Source organism: Peromyscus leucopus, chromosome 15 (assembly GCF_004664715.2).
Source record: "Peromyscus leucopus breed LL Stock chromosome 15, UCI_PerLeu_2.1, whole genome shotgun sequence".
Taxonomy (NCBI): Eukaryota; Metazoa; Chordata; class Mammalia; order Rodentia; family Cricetidae; genus Peromyscus; species Peromyscus leucopus.
Window position 1 is genome coordinate 875,828 of NC_051076.1, and position 23,288 is coordinate 899,115.

A 23,288-nucleotide genomic window follows, 5' to 3' on the forward strand; every position below is an offset into this window, starting at 1 on the left:
AAAATAGAGCCAAGGAAAAAAGCATGACTGTGGTTAAGAACACAAACGGTTGAGAACTCTCTGTTTAGCACTGTAGCCCATTTTTAAATTGGATTATTTGTTATTTTGATGTCTAGTTTCTTGAGTTCTTTATATATTTTGGAGATTAGTCCTCTGTCAGATGTGGGGTTGGTGAAGATCTTTTCCCATTCTGTAGGCTGTCATTTTGTCTTATTCACTGTGTCCTTTGCCTTACAGAAGCTTCTCAGTTTCAGGAGGTCTCATTTATTAATTGTTGCTCTCAATGTCCGAACAGCTCTGAGGCAGGGGGAGGGGCTGGGACCTGCCTCTACTAAATGTTCCTCCTCATCGGAGGCCTTACCTTCTTGTAGGAGGGAATGGCGGGGGGTGGGAAGGTGTTGAAATGGGGAGGCTGGAGGGGTGAGAGGAAGGAAGAAGGGGTCTTTGGTGTGTAAAATAAATAAAAATTTTTTCTTAATAAAAACAAACAAACAAACAAAAAATCTACAAACTTCACTTTCTGAGGCCTGGTCCCTTTTCTTAAGGAAGGTTCCACAACTATGCTTATTCCGCCGGAGTGTTCTCTCTTAATTGCTACAGATGGAAATACAGGATGGGGGCTCTAGGGGGCTCCACCCAATCAGCTTGGTCTCCAGAGAGACAGCTAGTAAGACAGGCCTACTCAGTGCTCCGCGCCGGACTTGAGACGCAACGCGAGTCCGGTAATTTTAAAGCCCCACTAAAGGGTGTTCCTGGTGTCTGCTCTTCCACTGATGACACTTGTGCCGGCTGGGCCTGTATTTGGACAGGTGGTACAATAGGCAGTGCGGGAGGAATTTTCCTCAGCTTTTGGAGTGACAGCTCAAACTGAGAAAGGGTGGCATTTCTGTCTTTATATCCCTTTCATGCCAGGGACATTTCTGAATGGTATATGTATTAAACAGGCTCCTCTGGAAAAGCCAAACAACTCTTGTACTGCAAATTTTCACACCATGGTCCCAGACTGGCTGGACTGAGACCCAGCGTTTCTTACTTTTCACAATTCTGAGTAGGAAATAGCCAGGAAGAACGGCGTTTCTAACACACCTCTTCCTGTGGGTTCCCTCGGGGCTACAGATTCACCCCAGAAATAGCTGTCTGCTCATCCAGTCCTTAACAGGGCCTGCTTGCTAAATGTATCAGGTCTCCCTTTTCTGTTGAAACTAGAAGCACTAGATGGAAAAGAGGGAGGGGCTTAGTGCTGGTGATCCACGGGCTGAGGGGCTTAATAAATAATCAATACATGAGGAAGCCCTTTCCTGCTGGGTATTAATCTCAACTATCAGTCAATATGTTAAAGAGAGAATTTTCAGCCATCTATGTACTTCATGTGTTGTGACATTATTACTGACTTTTGTCTCTTTTCTATGTAGATCTAAAAGTCATTTTGATTTTTTTTTTTTTTTTTGGTCTTCACCCTAATTAAATTTTCTAAGATTTCCCCTTCATAGCAGAAACAGCCCCCAGCTTTCTCTCTCTCCCCCCACCCCCTCTTCAGGAAGTTTCCTGGTTTGAGGTCAGTCAACAGTGTAATTAATTCACCCCAGAGGTCTTGTGTACTTTTTATACATGCTAAAAGCTTCAACAAAGTTTTGTAGATACTCAGACACACATGCACACCCATACATGTACACACATGCACATGCATGCTCATGTGCACTCTTGTGCACGTGCGCACGCGCGCGCGCGCGCGCGCGCACACACACACACTCACTCACACAAGGACACACATGGACACACACAGACACACTGACAGAAAATCTGTAACCAGCAAAGTATAATCAAGGTCTTCTTTCAAAAGGAGAAAGCAGTTAAAATGCACAGCTGGGTATGCCAGAAAACACATAATTAGACAAATTGGATTTAAGAGTTACGTAAGGTCTCAACTGAGCCAGTGAATGAGAAGTTGAAAGAAACGTTGTGATTGCTGCTCCAGTCCCTGGGAAGAAAAGAATATGTGGATATGTGTGCGTTGGGCAAATAAAAGGCAATTACTGGGCATTATGGAGTGTAGCTGACATTTCAAATGGGTTAAGCTATAGAATGTCTGAGGGGGGGGGGCTGTGCTGGGGGATAAAATGTTGTCCAGGGCTAAAAGAGAGAAACTGTAAGAATAGATGTGCTTGAAAGGAAGATCTGGAAAGTTCTGTTTTAGTGTTGTATGTTGTAAAAGATAAAGGGCAGTTTAAAAAGTATATTATGCAATTTAAGTTATATATTATGTAATTGTTCTATACGCTTAAAGTTTCAGAGAATTTTAAGTACCAAAGATAAATTGTATATTACAAATTTCCTTCTAACAGTGGACTTTCTACACAAGGCAGGTATGTTCTAGGAAAAATAATGGAGTTTACAATTTAAGAATTTTTTTAACTGAGAATTCTCAAATCAATGCCTAACTTTTCAAAATGAATCCCATAGGACTTAGAAACTAAACTAAATTACTACTTTTCTTATTTGCAAATAATCTTGTTTGCAAATATGCCTCAAGACAGCTGAATGAAAAGTAGATAGTCTTCTCTTTCAACCATCTCCCTGAGATAACCAGGACAAAAATGTAATTGTCTGAGACAGCCCTATTTTCTTAGAGAAAAAATCCTGAATTAATTGAAGAAGAAATTACCTATTAGTCCCCAAGACATCAATTCTTATAGCACTTTGGGCCTGTCTCTTAGCATGCAATTTAAAATATATATCCTTAGCAATAAAAATAACTTCTTGTCTATTGATACTGCTTAACCATTAAAGCCTTTATCAGCAATCTTGTATTTGGCTTGATAGAGTTTACAAAATAAAATGTTTTAGGGCCCAGGGAAATGGCTCAGATGGGAAGAACATTTGCTCTTTAAGCATGGGGATCTGATTCTGAATCTCCAGCACCTACACAATGTCAGGGCATGGCTGTATGTGCCTGGAACCACAGGACTGGCGGCGGGGCGGGGGGGGGGGTGGGGGTGGGGTGGTGGCGTGTGGATACTAAGGACCCCTCCCTTCCAGAAACTCTAGCAGAAATAATGATAGACCATGTCTCAAGGCAATAGGCAAGAACAATAGAGCAAGACATCTGACAGTCTCCTCTGGTCCCCAGATACACAGGCATAGAGTATACATTTGCACAGTCAACACGGATACAATACACAAACACTTGGAACACATCTAATCTATAAAGTATATGTGAAAAACTTTCACAAATGCAAAGACCAGCCAAGAACTTGTTTCTTCAACCTTAGTCTAATTTAGTAAAAGAGACAGCAACACATTAGAAAGTAAACAACTCCATCATGTACTTGGTGGTTGTATATTAGTATTTATCATTTATCTTAAAGATACGGAAAATTATTTAGAAGAAGTATAATTTGTTTATGTTGCCATTTGAAATGCACATTTGTTTCAAAGGAACTGTTTTTTGTTTGCTTGTTTTGCCACAAGTAAGACAGTGAGTTCATTTGATATGCATTATTACAATAAAGTGTTGTGTAATACTTTAGTATTTTGAACTGATAACCAAATAATTGTGTTATTTGTTATAGGCAAACATAATAATGGCAAATATTCCTGATTATTAGATCCTGTATCAAGAATAACTAAAAACTTCCTGATTATAAATCAAATGAGTCTATGAAATACTCAAAACTTTGATAATATAGTGGCATATAACTACAGAGTATATCCTCATCTACTTTTAAATTCTTTTCAACAGTTGCCCAACAGGTTACACAGTTACAAACATTGAGCTTGGAGGAGATGCTGTATCCCTTCAGTCACGTGTGGACTAGTCTCCAGTATGTTTGCTAGGACGACAGTGACTGATACAACCCAGGAGGGGCAGACCTGACTCCCGGGCAAAGCACAAGCCTCTTGTCAGCTGACCTGCAGCTCCTTGCCTTACACATTCTAAGAACTTTCAGAAATGTCAAAGGGGAGTACAGATTTAGCTGAACATTCCCTGGATTAAATGAGAGGTCTTCATCCTCAAGTCAGTATCATAATATACCTGACTCATAAACTTGTTGTTAGTGACGATTCACTGAATGAAGGTACTTTAGTACACTTTCCAGACTAAGAACCATCAACTCTTCTTTCAATGACAGTTTACACAGGGAACCGTCTTAAGTGGAATACATTAATTTGGTCTGATCATTAACAAGTCTGTAACATTATCTATTAGTTCAGGATCCATTGTGACATAAAACAACCAGGAGACTGAAAGGAATAAGGGTCTGGATAACAGCTATGAATGATTTTAAACCGCAGCTCGGTTTGTACACTCCCCACTTTAGTTTCTATCAAACTGAATCATTCCAGAAACAGGCGGATACTTTGTATTGTGTTAAGAACCGAAGTTGTTAGGTCTGAGCTTACAAAACCTTCCTCCAAACATGAATATTTGTAGGCAGAGTTTCTGGTTTATAAAACTGAATTCAATGTTATCTCATCAGCAGGATGAGAAATAACAAAAACACACAAAGAATGCAGAGACTTACCGTATCATGTTGCCTGTTATCTTTCCCTGATACTATTAGGAAGTAGTTCCAGGTCAGTAGTAGCAATAACAACAGTGGTATCATGTAGAGCTCAAAGTTCCAGACGACAAAGAGGAAGAGCTGCAGGGGAGAAAAAAGAGACAAAGACAGGAGTCAATTCTGAATTTCCTTAGGTGGACTGTCACGCACCAGCCCCCTCCGAACCCACGTCTACATGCTTCAGAGCAGGGAGGTTAGCTGGAAAACAGCCCGAAGAACTTGGTGAGCGTCTTGTTGGAAGCACAACTGACCCCTCAACAATCACTGCCAAGATTTTCTCTTTGTTTAATTCTGTAAAGGAAAACTTGGTATCAGTACACTGTCGAGGACAATTTTAGTTTTTCTCCCTCTGTGAAATTACAGTTAAATTAGACAAAATAAAGCTTTGGGTTTTTTGTTGTTGTTTTGTTTGTTCGTCTTTCAGTAAAATGAGCTTCACTGTGTTGTCAGAATAGCTTGGTCTGTCTGTCTGTTTTAATCACAAAGAGTGAATCACCATTTATCATCAGGGACATTCTTTTCACAAATCTCACTTGATGCTACAACAGAACAAGCATAACAGGCAGGTGAAAACATATCTGTACCACAGAACCCCAAAGATTCCATATGATGAAAAAAAACGCTGCTTCCAACAAGTGTTAAAAGAAATTGGCTTACCGTTTGCTATTGTTGAGAAAGTCAAGTGTTTGCAAATGAAGGTGAAGACCAATTTTGTCAAAGGAAGTTTTGTGCATGACTTTTAACACTACCTACCTATTTGAATAAACTATTTTTAATTGTAAGACAAGTGTCAGAGTAAGACCTTGGAGTGACTGAGGAAGCCATTCTATGCATACTTCCATTGGAAACAATAGGATTTGAGACATAAGTTGTGAGTCACCCACCTCTTCACCAGGGCACTCCTGGGCAGATCATCCTTGGTCTCTGGGTCTGCAGCTCCTGCTGTCTGACTATAGCCACCTTAAATCAGGTGGGATTAAGAGCAGAATTCCTACCTGACCTCAATGTTAAGGAGCTGTGTAATCTTTCTATAGCTTCCATATCATGTATCTTAATTTCTTCCTCTGTAAAATGGGGATAATAAGTTTTGAGAACTGCAAAACTAACACAGTGCTCAGGATGTGGGCAAACACATACTGCTCTGTCCACACTAGTGATACTCAGAAAGTTTACTAATTATTGACTGGAAATCATAGCACCATCTGCCTACTAAGATTTAGTTGAACAGTAGCATAAGTGGGAATTTCAGTCATCTGCTCAGAGAAGCATTTCATAGACCCGGAGAGTTAGGGGAAGGGTCATAAGGACACTAATGTAAACAGCAGTGCTACCCAAGGCCTTCCTAGTAAATATCAGTCCAGGGCCTGGGCCTATTCAAGAGGCAGAGAGAACACTACCTGTGAGCACAGAACTTGGGCTTTGGGTCTGGTGACTTCGCTTCTCTGTTTTCATATGTAAAAAGAGTCCTATAAATGCAATCACCTCTAACATCGCTGTTCTAAAATGTGAGATGATTTTATGGGATTACTGTACCACTTCAGTGGATGACCACATGGAAATAGTGTGTTCTGGAAACAGTGTGTTCCACTGCATGTATGAATTCATGGTGGTTGCAACAGCATTCACAAAACGTGTATAAGCACAGGCTAGACCAAATCTCAGAGAGGAAAGGGGAGTTGGGTGTGAAATCCCACTCCTGGCTGTGGAGTATTGGCAACTGTTGGCTGCTGGGAGAGGGAGAGCTGGTTTGCTCTAGGAGTTCAGCGCCTGGCAAGTCAGCCCCTCTCCAGGGGAAGAACACACTGGGAAGCAGAAACTAGTTTTGAAAGGTTTGCTTTTTTTCAGAATATGAAGTTGGGTGAATGTCCATATGCATCTGGGAAGAGTTGGGGGAGGGAGGGTAAATATGATCAAAACACACTGTGTGATATCCTCAGAAAACTATCAAAAATCTAAAAAAATGTTTGAGAGTATGTATTTTACTAGATTTCTGATATGTATGACTCAAATGGATACCAATATACATATATATAATTATTTAGTATTCCACATGACAACGATAGGCCCATCTTCCAGAATAAGAACCATTCCATGTACTTCAATGCATTATTTCCAACAAAAATGTAGGAAGATTTCTAGAAAAAAAATCTTCCCATTCAATTTCTGAAATTTATATAATGTGTACAAAGATCATGCGACATATAATGGATGTTTAGGATTATTAAATGTGCTTTTGTGAAGATAACTCTTTCAGGAAATGAACTGAGATAAACTTGATAGTCAACCACTACTTGTAAAGGGGGGAATTACTTTTGATTAGAGCCCATATAAATTCTTGATACAATTATTGCAATTTTTGGGTAGTCACTATAATGCAAACTCCTGGAGAATGGATGATTCTTTTCAGTTCACTGCTTTACACCTGGGGCTTAGAACATGACTTCGGCAGGGTAAGGACTCAGTAGCTAAACATTTACTTCCAATCAAAGTAAATGGACTCAAGACCATGCCAAATTATTCATCAGTGTAATTATTTGTGTTAATAAAAGCACTATAGAACCATTGCCAGAAACTAGCTGACTTGAGAAAATACTCCCAGAATTATGAAGTGGGATGCTTCTAGAATTTTCTGTTTGGTAAATATGCCCTTTAGTGCTTCCCCAGAGAGGACTTTCCCTCCTTCTGCTGTACTGTGTGCTGTCACGGGAACCCACTCTTTCCCTCTGGACCTTCTCATGTGCCTGTGTTTTCAGAGAGCATTCATGAGCAGCATTGGTGGCACATGCCCCAGCACTCAGAGAGCATTCACTGCCTTCAGTGGGTTCTGCTCATGTGGAAGAGATTCAGATGATTTCATTGCTAAATATGATCCAGTGGGATAATGTCAACCTGCTGAGGAGAGATATTCTGTTTTGTAATGTCTGATCATTGATGCTAGAGTGACTGTATTGCTTCAAGCATCTTTCAACACCATGGTAGTCTTTCAACATCACCAATTGCTTCAAGCATTGGTAATAAGATGCACTTTGTGCGTATTTTTCAAAAGTAAACATCATTCTCTTCTCATACCCCAATTAACTCATTACTGGCACTCTTGAAATACAGCACTCAAAAACAACACAGCATTTCCCATGCATTTCTATGGTGTTCAAAGTGCCCCATGTACAGTTACCAGAGCATGGATCAGGGGAAGACAGAGTAAAGAGAAATCAAGGAAGAAATTATATTTGCTTTAGCGATGCTTACAATGGAAGGATGATCTCCTTTCTTACTGTCTGTGCATTAGGAAGCTCCTGTGGAAGCAGCTTCCATGTTTTTAAAGAAAGCATCTTTAAAAGGAAGAAAATGATAGAACTTTGGATGAACTCCAAATGAAAAACATTAAGTTTTTCTTTTTCAACACTCAAATCATATATAAAAAGGTATTTAACATAGCTTAACAATAAAAACAGTTTTAATTTTTTTACCACGTGTTCAAAAGTAGGGAAAAATGTTTTATGGACTCAGGTTGCTAAGAATCACTAAGAAAAAGCAGTTGCTCACTAGAGTGTTACAGGTGATTCCAGCTCTTGCTAGTTGAAGATCTAGGAAAAGGGCCCAGGGTGATAGAATTCTTTTTAGCTCATTCTTTCTACATTAGACCTCCCTCCATCCTCCCTTGGCAAACTGTACAGGCTGAGTCACTTTTCCTTTCTAAAAAAGCCTGAGATTATACAGAAGGCCAGGCTTTAGATGTCCCAGCGAGGTAGTAGAAAGAAGGATCCTGGGAAAATGCAAAGCCAAGGGAAACCCCGGATCTGTCCTTGGTCCTGACTACACTTTTTCATGGATTTGGGAGTAGACAAAAGCCATACAGTAATGAGATGAAAGAATAAAAATACATCCCTAACACACACACACACACACACACACACACACACACACACACACACACCCCACAAATATAAACCATAAGGTGTTGGATGTGTCCTGACCTCACTCTAGAACTGCCTTTTCCTGTACAGAAAGAGAACAAAAAAAAAAAAAAAAAAAAAAAAAATCCTAGAATGTTTCAATATTACATTAGGCTAAAAGGAATTTATGCAGTATTTAATTTTATTCAATTGCATCACCCTGGAATACTTTTCCTATTCTCTTCCTCCATCACTCAGTCTGTAGCTTTTCCTTTTCATGCCCGGATCCTATTCCTAGTATCTACTTTTTAATTTGGGCTTTTAGCATTTCCCTTTCATAGAATCCACACCTTCATTTACACACAAAACAACTAACCCTACATTAGCTGTCCTTTCTCATTAGAGACTAAAAATGCTTCAGGTATTTGACTTTCTTTTTAAACTCAAAGATAGATGTTGTGATTTATAACTAGAATTCTGCAGTAGAAAGTCTAAATGAGATGCTAGTTAAAATGGTACCAGCACTTATGCTCTCCACTGGTAGAAAGAACAATAAATCCTGGCATTGTGGGCCATGCCTATAATCCTAGCATTTGGTAGGTTGAGGCAGGAGGGTCAGGAATTGAAGGTCATCCTCAAGGTACATAGCAAGTTTCAGACTGGCCTGAATTACATGAGAACCTATCTTAAAAAAATTAACAAACCAACAAATTGAGAATTCTGTGTATCACTCTGTATGTTAAAAGTGTCCTAGAAGCTCTCTTCTAACTGGCCATGTATTGTTAGCTATGATTAGCATATTCCTCAAGGAGCTGTTGTAGTAAGATAGAATGGAAAGAGCATAGATGTTCACATCGGACTCAAAGGCATTCAAGATCCCTAGTCTCTACCTAGATCTATGGCCTTGGACAGGTATTGGATTTCTCTAAGTTTTCTCATCTGAAAAGTAGAAATTATACTATTTACTTTACAGATTTGAAAAGGAAATAGTCTAAGGCTTGGCACCTAAAGGTGCTCAGCAAGCAGAACATATTGGCTCTTATTACACATCAATTTTTGGTCCTCCTTACAGCTTGCCATCTTTCCTATACCTCCCATAGTTAATTATGGCTTCAAGAGTAAGAGCTATGAAGAAGCCATGGAAGTGACATTATGGGTAACATTTTTAGTGCTTTTACATTTAATTTGTGGTGATCACGTGCAGTAATGTTGCTAATTTGTTCCTTGTACCCATGACTTCTGCAATACCCTTTCACACTAAGACTTGGATGCAGCATATTATTTCTTATGATTCAGAATATAGTATCAAAATAGAAGCCTAAAAGATCACATTATCATCACCTTCATCACCTCAGCTGAAAAATCAGACAGCCTGGAGAAGCAAAACTACTCACGGAAGAGAAGCTAACTGAAGATGCCTGAGTGTATGTAGTTGAGTACTGAAGAAATGCCTAACTGTACCTGCGTTGGCCTCCAGATGTTGCCTTGATGACTTGTAGTTGCTTCAAGTTTGGAATTCTGGCACATGTATGAACAGCAAAAGCAAACTGATATGTAAGTCATCCCTCTCCAAGAAGACAATGTATTATGGCAGAATGGGACATTCAACAGAAGCCCAAAGAAGTGGCTTTAGTTCCTTTTCTGACATTTTGGCATTATAGGATCTTGAACAAGTCAGTTACTGTCTCTCAGTTCATATTGACCTATTTCATAAGATAGCTGTGGGGAGCAAATGAGGCAATATCTGTGTATTGTTAGATGGTTGACCTTGATTGTCAACTTGACATGATTCAGAATCTTCCAGAAGATAAGCTTATGGGTGTGGCTGTGAGGGAATTTCAGAGGTTTCTAAAAGGTAAGGAGACTCACCCTGAATGTGGGGAATACTCTCCTGTAGACAGAAGTTTCTTTGGTCCCACCTGGCCCCACAGTTCCACAGCTGCTTATAAAATAATCACTCAGAGGCTTAATATTAATTACAAATTGTTTGGCATATGGCTCTGATACATTATTAACTAGCTCTTATAACTCAATTCAACTAATTCCTATTATTCTATCTTGCCATGTGGCTTCATGGCTTACTGGTACTTTCACTTCTTGCCTCTCCTGGTGGCAGCTCCTGACCTTTCTCTTCTTCTGTCTCTTCAGTTTGAATGTACCGCCTAACATTATTCTTCCTCAACATTGACCAAACAGCTTTCTTTATCAACCAATCAGAATACCATATAGTCTCAGCCCACAGAAAGACATCCCACAGCACTCTCCCATGTGCTGGGCCCCTGCCCTGAATCAGGAGAAAGCGCACAGAGCGCCAGCATCATTTCTCTGCATCCTGATGGCAGACGCAGTGTGGCCACCCGCTGCCAGACACGCCTCATTACAAATGAAAAGCTGTCCCTTCAGACTGTAAGCGAAAGCAAATTCTTACTGCAGAGTTGCTTTTTGTCCGGTATTTTAATCACAACAAGAAAATCACTTAGTACAGTGTGTACAGGAGCCTTATGACTAAGCACTGTATGAAGGTAAGCGCTATCGGCTGAATCTGCTTAGTGCTTACCTTAACTCATTCCTGGGAACCAGACTAAATAAGGAAAAGCCACCCTCACCAATGTGGATAAGTATCAGTCAATACATTCAGGACTTGAATTGTTAGAAAGGAAATTGATCTCTATTCTCTCTCTCTCTCTCTCTCTCTCTCTCTCTCTCTCTCTCTCTCTCTCTCTCTCTCTTTCTCAATGTGTGTGTGTGTGTGTGTGTGTGTGTGTGTGTGTGTGTGTGTGTGTGTACATGAATGTGTGGAGGCTAGAGGACAACTGGGAGGAAATGGTTGTCTCCTACCATGAGGATTCTGGGGATGAAAATGACGTCTGGGGACGTCAGGCCTGGCAGCAAGCTCCTTTTCCTGATGAGCCCTATCTTGCTAGCCCAAAATTTTAACACTTTTTTTTTTTTTTAAACAATTTCATGATTCTCTTACAAGAGAGACCTTGGTTTGATCTAACAGTTTTATGGATATCAACTTATGTCCATAAAGCATTTCCATTTGTAAATTCAAGTATCATTTACCTGAATCATGGTTTCCAGCCTACAGTATTAGCATGACCATCACAAAGTACTCCCTCCAGTTTCCGATTTGGGCCAGATTCCAGAAGCATTCTAAGCCTTAATCATAAATATTCAGAATGGACTTTTAATTCTTAATTTATTGAAGGAAAACAATGTAATTTGTCCTAACAGGTATGCCGTATGATGCTGTGCAGAATGAATCTTAGGAGAGTTGCCATGAGTTTTGAAGGTTGCAAAGACTACAAATCAGAAAAACTTTTACACAAACAGAAAGCACAGCTTAGGCCTTTGAGGTCTCACAAAAGGCACTCTGACTCCCGATCCAGCACTCTTCCCACAAAGAGTTCTGTGGCATGCCTGGGCTTTGAAGACATCAGTCATTCAGTGTGGAGACGCCCCGGCACCATCCCTTCTCCCAACTTGGTTGTGGGATAATTGTTTTCCGCATCAGCATGAAGAAAGAAAATGGCATTTCTTAGGTGCTGTGGCAAAGGTTTGGGGAAGCAAACAGGTCAAGAACTAATAGTGAAAAGGAGGTTTCCGAGGCAGGATTCACTCCCTGCTTTCCTTCCTTTCTCCTATGGCTCTGAATAATCAAAAGTTGGCTATTCACAATGTTTCTATTCAATGGGTTTTCATCTGTCCAAAATGTTTAGAGGAGGTTAGCAAGGTGGCTGCAGTGGCAGACTGGAAACTGAATGAATGAGCCAATTACATTTTACAGACAAAAAAAAAAGACCCATTTTTCCACGTGAAGATTAAACAAACAGAAAAGTTCTGTTCTCCTGAAACCCCAGCTGAAGGCATGATAAAACGTCACCCTTATGTTAAACAAGGCAAATTATATCAAGTCAAGTGAATGATTCAGAATATTAAGATTTTATAGCAACACCATTTCTACAGAGGGCCTGATGGGCCTGATTTTTATTTCTTTGAGCTTGAGAGTTTGAGAGGCCCAGACAGGACCCAGCCATTCACACCATGCTACCAATTGAGTCCTGCATTGAAGTGCAGTGGAAGATGTGTGTGCCTTCAGTGATCACTCAGTGCCACATGACAGCACCCCTGAGAGAGCCCACTTCAAAAAGATCATTTAAGTTGGAATATTGAATATCCTATTCTTTTGCAAACTACAGTATGTTTTAAAAAGAAATCTCATCCAAAATGATTAACACTTCTTACTGTTCAGGAAGAAAGCCTGCCCTTTCAGCCTGACAGCTGTGGATCATTAGCTCTCCAGTGATGAGATGTGTTTGATGAGTATTTTTCTTTCTAATTAGGAGATGAGATTCTCTATTTGACTATCTCTTCAGAAAAAGTGAGGAAAATAATTCTGCCTATATGGAAAGGCCATCTCCTACAAAACAATTAATTATTTCAGGTTCCTTCTAGAATATCCTTTCCTTCTCTAATTTCAATTCATTTCCCCCTGAACTTAACACTCATTTCCAGTCTAGTTTTACAGTATTAACCCATTTTCACCCCATCTTCATCTTATAATGTTTTCCTGTTTGCCTTATCACTCAAAACTGTCTATTTCAGGTAAAACAGAGGGCAGAATATGAAATTTGCAAAATGCCTACATGCCTGTGAGAGTTAACCTGGGACAACTCTTTTGGTTTTAAGAGAGAACTGTTGGCATGAGAATATTCCCTAACGTGAGAGAATCCTCAGAAAAGATGAATATTAGACTGTACTTTTTAGGCAATGATTAAATAAAAAATTTCAATTTTCTTAGCCATATATTTAAACAGACTTTTAAAACTGATCATGAGAATGAACTATTAAAGGGAAGCTTTCGCCTCTACCAGCAGAACTGGACTTAAACATGGACGTTTTCAGCATGGATGTAAAGTCCTAAAATACTTCACTTTTATTCTCGAAATAATTTTTAACAGATGTGCAAGGTGGTAAAATTCCTGGTTTAGAAGCTAGCTTGCAGGGTGTAGCCAGAAGCTGGAAAGCGGCACTGTTTGTGAGTTGGCACATCAGTTGCTTTCTTCAGCTCTTGCAACAAGAAAAGAGGAAAGGAAGGAAGGAGATCCACCTTTCAAAACTTAGGTCTCCTGTTTGACTGTGGATCTCTGCATCTGCCTCCATCAGTCATTGGAGAAAAGCTCTGTGATGACAGTTAGGGTATTCACTGATCTGATCACTGGGGTAAGCTAGTTCAGTTCAGGCACCCACTCCACTATTGCTAGTAGTCCAGGCTGGGGTCATCCTTGGGGATTCCTGGCAACTTCCCTAGCACTGGGTTTCTCTCTATCCCCATTATATTTCCCTCTATTATGGTATCTCTTTCATTGCTTTCCCATTCTATGCCTGTTCCAGCTCGACCATCCCGTTTCCTTATGTTCTCATCCCCCATCCCCTACCCTCCATTGCCCACCCCTCACCCCTAGTTCACTCAAGGCAGAGCTCCAGGAGTCCAATCAGAGAGAGAGAGAGAGGAGGGATTCCATGAGCAAGTGTGTCAGGATCATGATGGGGAAACCTGAAGGGATGACCAAACCAAACTAGTGGGAACTCATGGAAGTTGGATCAATGGCTGTGGAGCCTGCATGGGACTGGACTAGGCCCTCTGCATGGTGAGACAGTTGTGTAGCTTGATCTGCTTGGGAGGCCTCCTGGCGGTAGGATCCGAATTCATCTGTGGTACATGAGCAGGCTTTTTGGAGCCCACTACCTCTGATGGGACACCTCTTGCAGCCTTGAGGCAGGGGCAAGGGCTTGGACTTGCCTCTACTAAATGTGTCTCCCCATGGGAGGCCTTGCCTTCTTGTGGGGGTGGGGGGTGGGGGTTTGGTTGGGTTGGGAGGGGGAGGGAGGAGGGGAGAGGGGGATCTTTGATTGGTGTGTAAAATGAATGACAAAATTTTTTTAATAAAAAATAAATAAAAGAACTTTACAAAAGACTGTCAAAAAAGAAAAGAGGTAAAATGAGCAATAACTGAATTTGTGAAAGCAGAGGTAAAACTATGTAAACAGTTTCTTTTGGCCACTTATGTTGCTAACTTCTGCTTTTAATAAAGAGCATAATAAAAGCTTTAAAAAAACAGTTTAGGTCTCTGGACAATGCTTTCTTTGGCCAGGGCATCTTTAAAAACATGTGGAGTGATTTTTGGTTGCAAATGAGTCGTGTAGGAAAGGGAACTGTATACCAGTGTTTAGTGAATGGGGCAGTCCTGTGGATCATTGGGAAAATGGTGGGAAATTCCCTCCCACTGAAGAATTTTCCTGCCTAAAATGCTGATAGAGAAACATTGACAGTCATTGTGGGCAAAGTATAGTTTATAATTAACATAGAAAATATATATATATTGTGTGTGTGTGTGTTAGAGTGTGTGTGTGTGTGTGTGTGTGTGTGTGTGTGTGTGTGTGAGAGAGAGAGAGAGAGAGAGAGAGAGAGAGAGAGAGAGAGAGAGAGAGAGAGAGAGAGATATATCCTGGAACTCATAGTTAATGATGGCTGCAAGAGTAAGAGTTATGTGAAACTATAATGGGCACCATTTTTTATTTTTAATTTGTGGTGACCATGTGTAGTAATGTCTTTCTTCATACTGATTCAGTTCCAAGATGATGATATGACTATGACTTCAGATTAAAGTCAGTAGTGGTGGAGGAAAACTGTGCCTGCTCATGAGCATCTGCACAAAGAATACCTACAGTGTTTAGTTATGAAAGTGCTCAGAGAAGAACAAGAGGGAAGCCCCACTGCTCATTTTCTCTCTGTTGAGTTAAGTCAGCCCCACCGCTTCACCAGAGGCTTCTATCACTCTTCTAGGAAAAGGGTAGTTTTGTCTTAAGTGGCCAGATTGAGACACACTTGTTCAGGTTTTATTCCCTGTCTGCTCCACCGGAGCTTCCTGCCCTGCTGCCTCCATTTACCAAGGAAACAACACAGGCAAAGACAGCCTGATGACCACTGTCAGAACCACAGCCTTTCTGGGGTGGCCTGAAGGCATGACACACTGCTCTTTTGAAGAGAAGCTTTGCATTGACTTGGGTAGTAACTAGAGAAGGGTGATTACAGCAGACCTATAGAATCCTCTCCACTGTGCTTTGCTGCTTCCTGTGAACATAGGGGACCTCCATTGCTGAAAAGAACCCCATGTTGAAGTGCATCCTTATTCTCACCATTAGAAAGAGAACTGATTAATTTTCTACTAGTTTCACCTGACATTAGACTAAGAGGCTTCTGTTGTTTTGGATGGCATGGATATTTTATGCATTTGGAGAAAAACTCTGAAGTGCACCATTTACAATATGATTCCTAATACTAGGCCAACTGTGTCAGCTCTATTGATGAAACTGAGTATATGATTATGAGTGGACACAAAAGGGGGAAATTGACTTGCTGGTAAGCTCAGATTAAAATGTGCTTACTGTAATTCGATTTGTTTTTCTGAATAGTGACAGAAAAACAATGGTTGTTTAGATTTACTTTTAATATTTAGATACACATATCAGAAAGCTGCAGTTCCTGGTTTTGTGAAATTGAGCACTGAGCCTGTGACACTGCTACCTAAAACTTTAAGTCTACACTCTTGACATATTCATGCTTTTTCAAAAGTGTAGCCTGACTACGTCTATTAAAGAGGCCAGCGTGACAGTTGTGTAGAACTCATCTGAAGACCAGAACATATAAACCATAGAAACAGCATCTAAGGACTTTCCACTGCAAAGGGACCAAGGCAATCTCAGAGACAGGGCCATCAGCTAATGGGAGCCTAGCCACATGGCTTTCCAGATGGAGACGCTATACCAATAGAAGCTGCCTGCACAAGATTTAGGGGGTTATTATTTAGATTTTTTTTCTTTTCAGCTTGCAAGTTAGACTGATATTTTGTGTCATTTTAAGAAAAGTCAGAGGCCGGGCAGTGGTGGCGCACGCCTTTAATCCCAGCACTTGGGAAGCAGAGCCAGGCAGATCTCTGTGAGTTCGAGGCCAGCCTGGGCTACCAAGTGAGTTCCAGGAAAGGCGCAAAGCTACACAGAGAAACCCTGTCTCGAAAAACCAAAAAAAAAGAAAAAGAAAAGTCAGAGATAAAAAGCTCTGGATTTCTTTTGAGAATGCCAACAACTCCAAAAGGAAAGCCCAAGTACATCCATAACTGATAGGGGTGGGAGCTTAATGCTAACCACAGTGTGGCTGTAGTGATGAAGGTGAAAACAGTTGCCTGGGGAATGTTGGTTCTTGGAGGTGCCTTTCAAGAGAACTAACCCCTCAGTACTGGTTTTAAGGTTTGCCACAGCATCAAACACAGTCGTTTTCATCTTTGTTAGGCATAGAAATTTGGCACTCAAAACCAGGCCACAGGAAAATTATTCTTTGGTATCCCAGATAACACATGCACATTGTTTAAAATGACCAAACGTGGATAACTAAGAAGGTGTGCACTTATTTCACCCTTCAGGGGTTATGGCATCAAGTCACAGTCACTCCAAACACTAAAACAAATTGAGAATCAATGTTAAACAACTTTTGGCTTGTTTAAGAATAGTTACATCTGGTACATCTAGAATGTTCTTTAGCCATGTTTTTGAGACACTCATGGATCCAAAAGATATGGCGAATCGCAGATAGACGCACAGTGGGGAGGCTAGTTTCCTTAAGTGTTTCCTAACTCTGCATTTGCTGTAATGAGTATTTTTTTAGTTGTTCTTTATACCTCCAATGCCAGGGAACTGTCATTTTCATCTTCATGGTATTCAAGTGATTAAATCACGTTCCTAGGGCACGTCTTACCTGGTAAGTTCTTAACCTACTAGCAAATGAAGTGATTGTCTTAAATGTGAGCATGGATTTAAGCATCATCTCGAACTACTTTACCTGCTCTCTGTTTCCAGGGTTTCGGCAGTGCTAGGAAGATTCACAGGACTCAATTACACACGATTATCTTTTAAGGTTTGAAAGAATCAAATCTGTTAGCATCACCATTTGTGAAGCAGGTTGTTGGTCAATTCCCCTTCTTGTGTATGTAAATGCTGTGTCTAGGTACGTACATTCTACACCAATGTTTGCTGATGTACAAAATGTTCAATCTATCCTAAGCCCAGAATTTGGCTCTAAACCTATCTCCGTCATGAACAGGTACAATATTGAAGGCAACAGCTGGCACTTCAGTTGCTCACGGGAGGAAACTCCCTCTGTTCTATAGATGATGCCAAGAAATAGGGTGCTGCGCTCTCTAACGAGCCAAATGCGTGTTCCCGAAGTCTGCGATGCACTTTACTTTAAAAATCAGACCTGCACTCTTCATGTCCTCATTTCTAACTCACTGAGCAGGAATGCCTCCACAATAGCAGACGATCACTGTGGGGCCGCCTTCCAGGAGCCGCTTGCAAAGGGGAGCACCCTGCCAAGTTCTGTGATGCTCAGTACCATTCTGACTCATTTCCACTCAAATTATTTCACTCAGATTTATTCATCTTATCATGACTATCTTTCCTAGGCTTATTTCTGATCTCTCTTTTTAATCCTTCATGATATAACTTGCAGTTATTGTTGGTTATTCATTGTCCATACTTAATGTCTTCATTTCACTCTTAAAATGGTGCAGCCAAAGTCAGAAAAAAATGTTTTTAAATTCTCAAACTCTTAAATAGATTTAAGACCTAATAATATCATATACTCCAGCTATCCCACCAGCTTCTAAAGCTTCATCTCCCATCCTGTCTTCTAATTTTCTAATTTTCTCCTTCAGTGGTCTCATTCCCCCAATCCCTCTGTTCTGGAAAAACTTCAAGAGTTATGTTTAGCAGCTCTAGCTATGTCTGAACATATCTCTTTGCAATTCAAATAATCATCTTCGGCTGACTTTAACAGGCTTCTTTACTCCATTCCATCTTTTCCCCTTGCTGCGTAATGTTTACTGATGCATCTTTCTCCCATCGCTTAACAGGTCTTAGTGGTCTTGTTACTGCATGGGAAGCCTAAAGGTGTGAACACTCTGAACACATCTCTCTTGGCCATTTTCCACACCTCCAGACATTCTCTTAAATGCAATGGTGCTTGTGTTTCAGTGGTAACAGAAGTTATCAGAGAACACTAGTTTAGACAGCAAGCAAGCTGAACTCCAACTGTTCAAACAGCCTGACTTTTACAGTAAAAGGAAAGGCCCACGGCCAAGACCACTGAGATGAGCAGGTATTTTTAGTTCACTTGTAGGCCAGCTCTAATGTAATTCTGAAATGTTTTCTTCAAACCGAACCCGACTTTTCCAGGGCTGTCCAAAACTGTTTTCTTTTATAGCAAGTACAAATTCTTGGAGCAAAGGAAGCATACGTATCATTGCAGCGCCTCTGCATGGCTATGGTGTTGATGCCCGACGGCTCAAATTAGTCCGCCAAACAGATGAGCACATTGTAATTAGCTCTTGTCAAACTGTTAGAAATACAAAAATGATTTCCAGTGTAATAAAACTTATAAAGAAGAAAAATCATTCCTATCATTTTCAGCCAAGATAGTTCCTGTAATGGCTTATAGCTTAGCGTTCCACAGTTCTAAAAGAAGGCCACTGCATTCTTGGAAAAGGTTTCGCTTCGCTGACATTAGGATGAGACATGTATTATCTTTCAGGCATTTCTGTTGTTGTAGTAGATTGCCTGTAAAATCTCATTCCTATAAATGACCTGCCAGGATTGGACATATTCTTTGGGGCCATACAGTGCAGATATATGATTATCAACCAACATTCATGCTTCTCTGACTATTTTGTCAGTACAAAATTTTTCAGGCTTTTACAATAAGTGTATTACTATGATGAACTTTATTGAATAATTAAAATTACAATGTATTTTAAAAGAGAGGGTATTGAGTGATATTATTCATATGGGGCATCATAGTACCAAGCTATTGTATGATGATCATTAGTGTCTTGCTGATGATTTACTCTGGATATACACTATCTCAACAGTGACCCAGTAGACAGTTCTGACTGGTCTTTAATCATAAGGAGTTCCAGCACACTGGAACTCAGCATCCTATCAAGGAAAAATAGAGGCTATTAATAGATTGGTGGCTATTTTACAACATGAGTTTAAGTACTAACCAGGAGGTCGTATAACATGAACCTGTTAGGTTATAGCCCAAATGTTATCCCTTTCTCTGTGCCCCTAGACTACCTGGAGATATGGTAGTGTTTACTTGTAGGAATAAATAGGGGGTATCAACGAGTCTACATTTCAAAATCATAAACTATTGTATTCAAAAGTTAATAAAAATGGATGATAGAATTAAAACCTCTAGAAGAAAACATACTGGATTTGGGGCAGGGAAGAACTTAGATATATAGCATCTGAAGCAATTTCTCTGTCTTTGTTCTCTCTTCCCTCTCCTTTCTTCTCCTTATTCTCTCTCTCTCTCTCATATGTATGTGTATATCTCATACATACACACATATATATAATTTAAACATATTACCAGAAAGAGTATATGCATAAGCACATGAAAACATGTTCAGCATCATTAATTGCTAAAGAAATGCAAACTGGAGCACACTGAGATACTATTCCCAGCCATTAATTTGGTTTTAAGCAAACAAAAATTGCACAATACATGCTGAAGCTATGGGAAAAGTAGAACCCCCATATCTAGTTGATAGAGATGTATAATAGTGAGCTGCTGTAGAAACATTTTGGTAATTTCTTTTTAAAAAATACATTTATTCACTTTACACCTGGCTGAAGTTTCCCCTCCCTCCTCTCCTCCCAGTCCTTCCCCTGCCCCGACCTCCTCTGTTCCTCCTCTGTTTCTGCTCAGGAAAGTGCAGGTGTCCCATCACAAAGCATGGCATATCAAGTTTCAGTAAGACTAAGCACCTCCCCATGTATTAAGCTGGGCAAGGCGACCCAGTATGAGGAGCAGGGTCCCAAAGGCCAGTAAAAGAGTTGGAGTCAGCTGCTGTTCCTGCTGTTTGGAACCCCATGAGACCAAGCTCCCCAACTGGGACATCTGTGCAGAGCGGCTAGGTCAGTTCCATGCAGCTTCCCCGGTTGTCGGTTCAGTCTCTGTGAGCCCCTGTGAGCCCTCAATGATAATTTCTTTAAAAAGCAAATGTAAATGACCAGATTAACCAAAAATTCCACTCCTGTGTATCTGTCCCCCAAACCTGAATACACCAGGCCTTGGACTTGCCCATAAATGTTCAAAGGAGCATGATTCATGATTCTCCAAACAGAAACAGTGAAAATGATTATCATGGTGAATGGGTAGTCAAAAATGTGCAGACTACACACAATACACCATATCCATGATTACAGCAGAGAATATGTACTAGCACCTTAAATGTCATAGACCCAGAAATATATGTTAAGTAAAAGAAGTCAGATAAAAAAAAAACCCATATGATCCATTTGTTCAAAATGTGCAGAAAAGGCAAATTGCTAGAGATAACAACAGAAGAGTGGTTACTAGGCATTGGGAGCAGACGGTAACTATAATCAGGCACAGGGCAGCCTTTTGATGTGATAAGTTTAATCATATATTTTTATTTTACATATATGAGTGTTTTGTCTGTGTGTATATGTATATGTATATGTGTGTGTGTATATATATATTTATACTGCATGTGTGACTGGTGCCCATTGGTTTCCTGGGACTGTTGTAGAGAGTTGTGAGCTAGCTATGGGAACTGGGAACTGAACCTAGGTTTTCCAAAAGTGAAGCAAATGCTCTTAACTGACAAACCATCTCTTCAGTCCAGTGAAATGACAACTTTTCATCAAGCTAAATCACAGTACAAGTAATTAAGGGAAAGTAGGCTGAAGTAACAAATGGTCACATTCTCAAAACATCTAAAATGCTAGTGATGACACTATTCCCTCATGATGCTCTGGGACGATGCTCTTCATTTGAGTTCAGAGGAGTATCCAAGTGATTACTAACCAACAGCTAAAGCAAGTATCAATACCAGCCACTGAGTATAACCAGAAAAGCAGACTCTATAGGCAGATATGGAAATGTAGCAAGACAAAGCTTCCTCCTTCCATGGAGACAGTTGCATGACTGTGTCTACATTCCCATGCAAAATTTGATCAACTTTGAAAAAACAAAACAGAGTTTTCTCTCTCCCTGAAAAGTGATGGCTGGAAATTTGAAACACTACTACCACAAAAACCGACATGGAACAACCCGCCTTGAAATGTGAAGAGAATCAGAAAAAGAAAGAAAGATCACTTAGATGAACATCCGGAAAGAAAACAGGTCAAATAAAACAAAACAAAAGCAAATCTTGGCACCATGGAGTGGGCAGCAAGCCTGCATGGTCGCCTGGCCAGAAGACAGCACTCCAGTGAATACGGTGGTGTTTTGATGTCTTCTTACATGGTAATCATGCTGGGGACCATTTAATTTGAGTCTAGAGTTTGGATTTCATTGCAATCCTATGATCTCTATTACCAAGTCACCTGGAATACCACCTATCAAGAAATAAAACTGGCCCCCTATCTCCACCCACAAATAGAGTGGAAAAACATGTTCGAGGGGATTTGTTTTATTTTTTCTGGTCAGCAACAGCCAGCAACTCCCTTTGGTTGGTTGGCTTTGTTTTTCTCAGTCTATTGCATCAAGAAAATAGAAATGAAAACGGCTGAACACAGCAGGGAGAGTGAAATAAATCTGAGAATGACTTCCACCCGTTTTTATGTGAGTACTTCTAAAACTCTAGGATAATCCTGCATTTTCCAATAACAGCTACAAAGCATTGCTCGTGGGTCTCCCCACCACATACATACACACTAAAGCTTAATACACATCTTTGTGAGTTAACTAAATTACATCAAGCATAGAAAAGCAGGTGAGCCTGGTGGATTTCCCATTGTTTCTACAGCCATTTTCTCTATCAATTGCTGCAATCCAGCGTGTCTCTGGGTTCTACCATCAGCTTACATGGAGCTATTCTGTCTCCCGGGGAGACAGGTGTGTCTTTGTCCTCCAATGAGAATCCTGCGCCCCTTGAACAGGCTTCTTGTTGTGGGAACCCTTCACGACTTGCATTCATGTCTATGCCTCTCAGAAAAATCTGTCCTTCTGACCAGCGTTCATCACGTTTCCCACTCTAACAAAGACAAGGACTCAGGGGCAACCAGATTCTGTGGCTGCCAGTGTGAAGTGGTGATATGTTTGTCCTCCAATTCAGCTCAGTTGGGGGAGGCACAGAGAGATGTCTGGCTTTTTATTTTACAATTCTGTTAGTATTTTATTAATCTAAGAGCACTTTACAGGAAAGTGTAAGTATGGCTTCCAATAGGAATGATACCAAGCTCACAGATTTGAGTGTGCAAGGAAAAACAACAGGTGTCATGTTAAACCACAATTTGTAATCAAAACTTTAATCTCAAGGATTCTCACAAACATATTGCAAATGAAAGCTTTTAAGTATCACAAGAATGCTGACTTGAAACCTTGTCTTGACCTTGGCATTCACTGAAATTAGAGAAAAGAAAATAAATTTTATCTAATTTGTTTTAGAAAAAGGCAGCTGACAGAAACAAGAAGGAAAAGCCTAAAGAAGACACTGGAGAAAGACACACTATGAATGAGGATGAGCGATGTTTTCTAGATTCACCTCATAAAGCAAGGACACTTTATTTTTATTTTCATATAGAAAATTTCACCAGTAATCAAAGACCCACTTCAGGCTATATAGGTATGTAAAATATGTTTACAAGGTGTGCACCTAAATATAATAGTCTATATGAATATGAATTGTATGAATGTAAATTTATACTATATCTGTATAGACCTTTATTTAGTTGTTCTATA

The 23,288-nt window shown here is 40.2% G+C and overlaps 1 protein-coding gene across 1 annotated transcript in view; it reads right to left on the reverse strand.

Moving 5' to 3' along the window:
- Mctp1 (multiple C2 and transmembrane domain containing 1) overlaps positions 1-23,288 on the reverse strand; it is a gene marked incomplete at its 5' end in the record, with an annotated part of 237,531 nt that overhangs the window by 85,931 nt on the left and 128,312 nt on the right. The window contains one exon of the mRNA XM_028891575.1: positions 4,524-4,643. Within this exon, the coding sequence (XP_028747408.1) occupies positions 4,524-4,643 (120 nt within the window). The remainder of the gene's footprint in view (positions 1-4,523; positions 4,644-23,288) is intronic.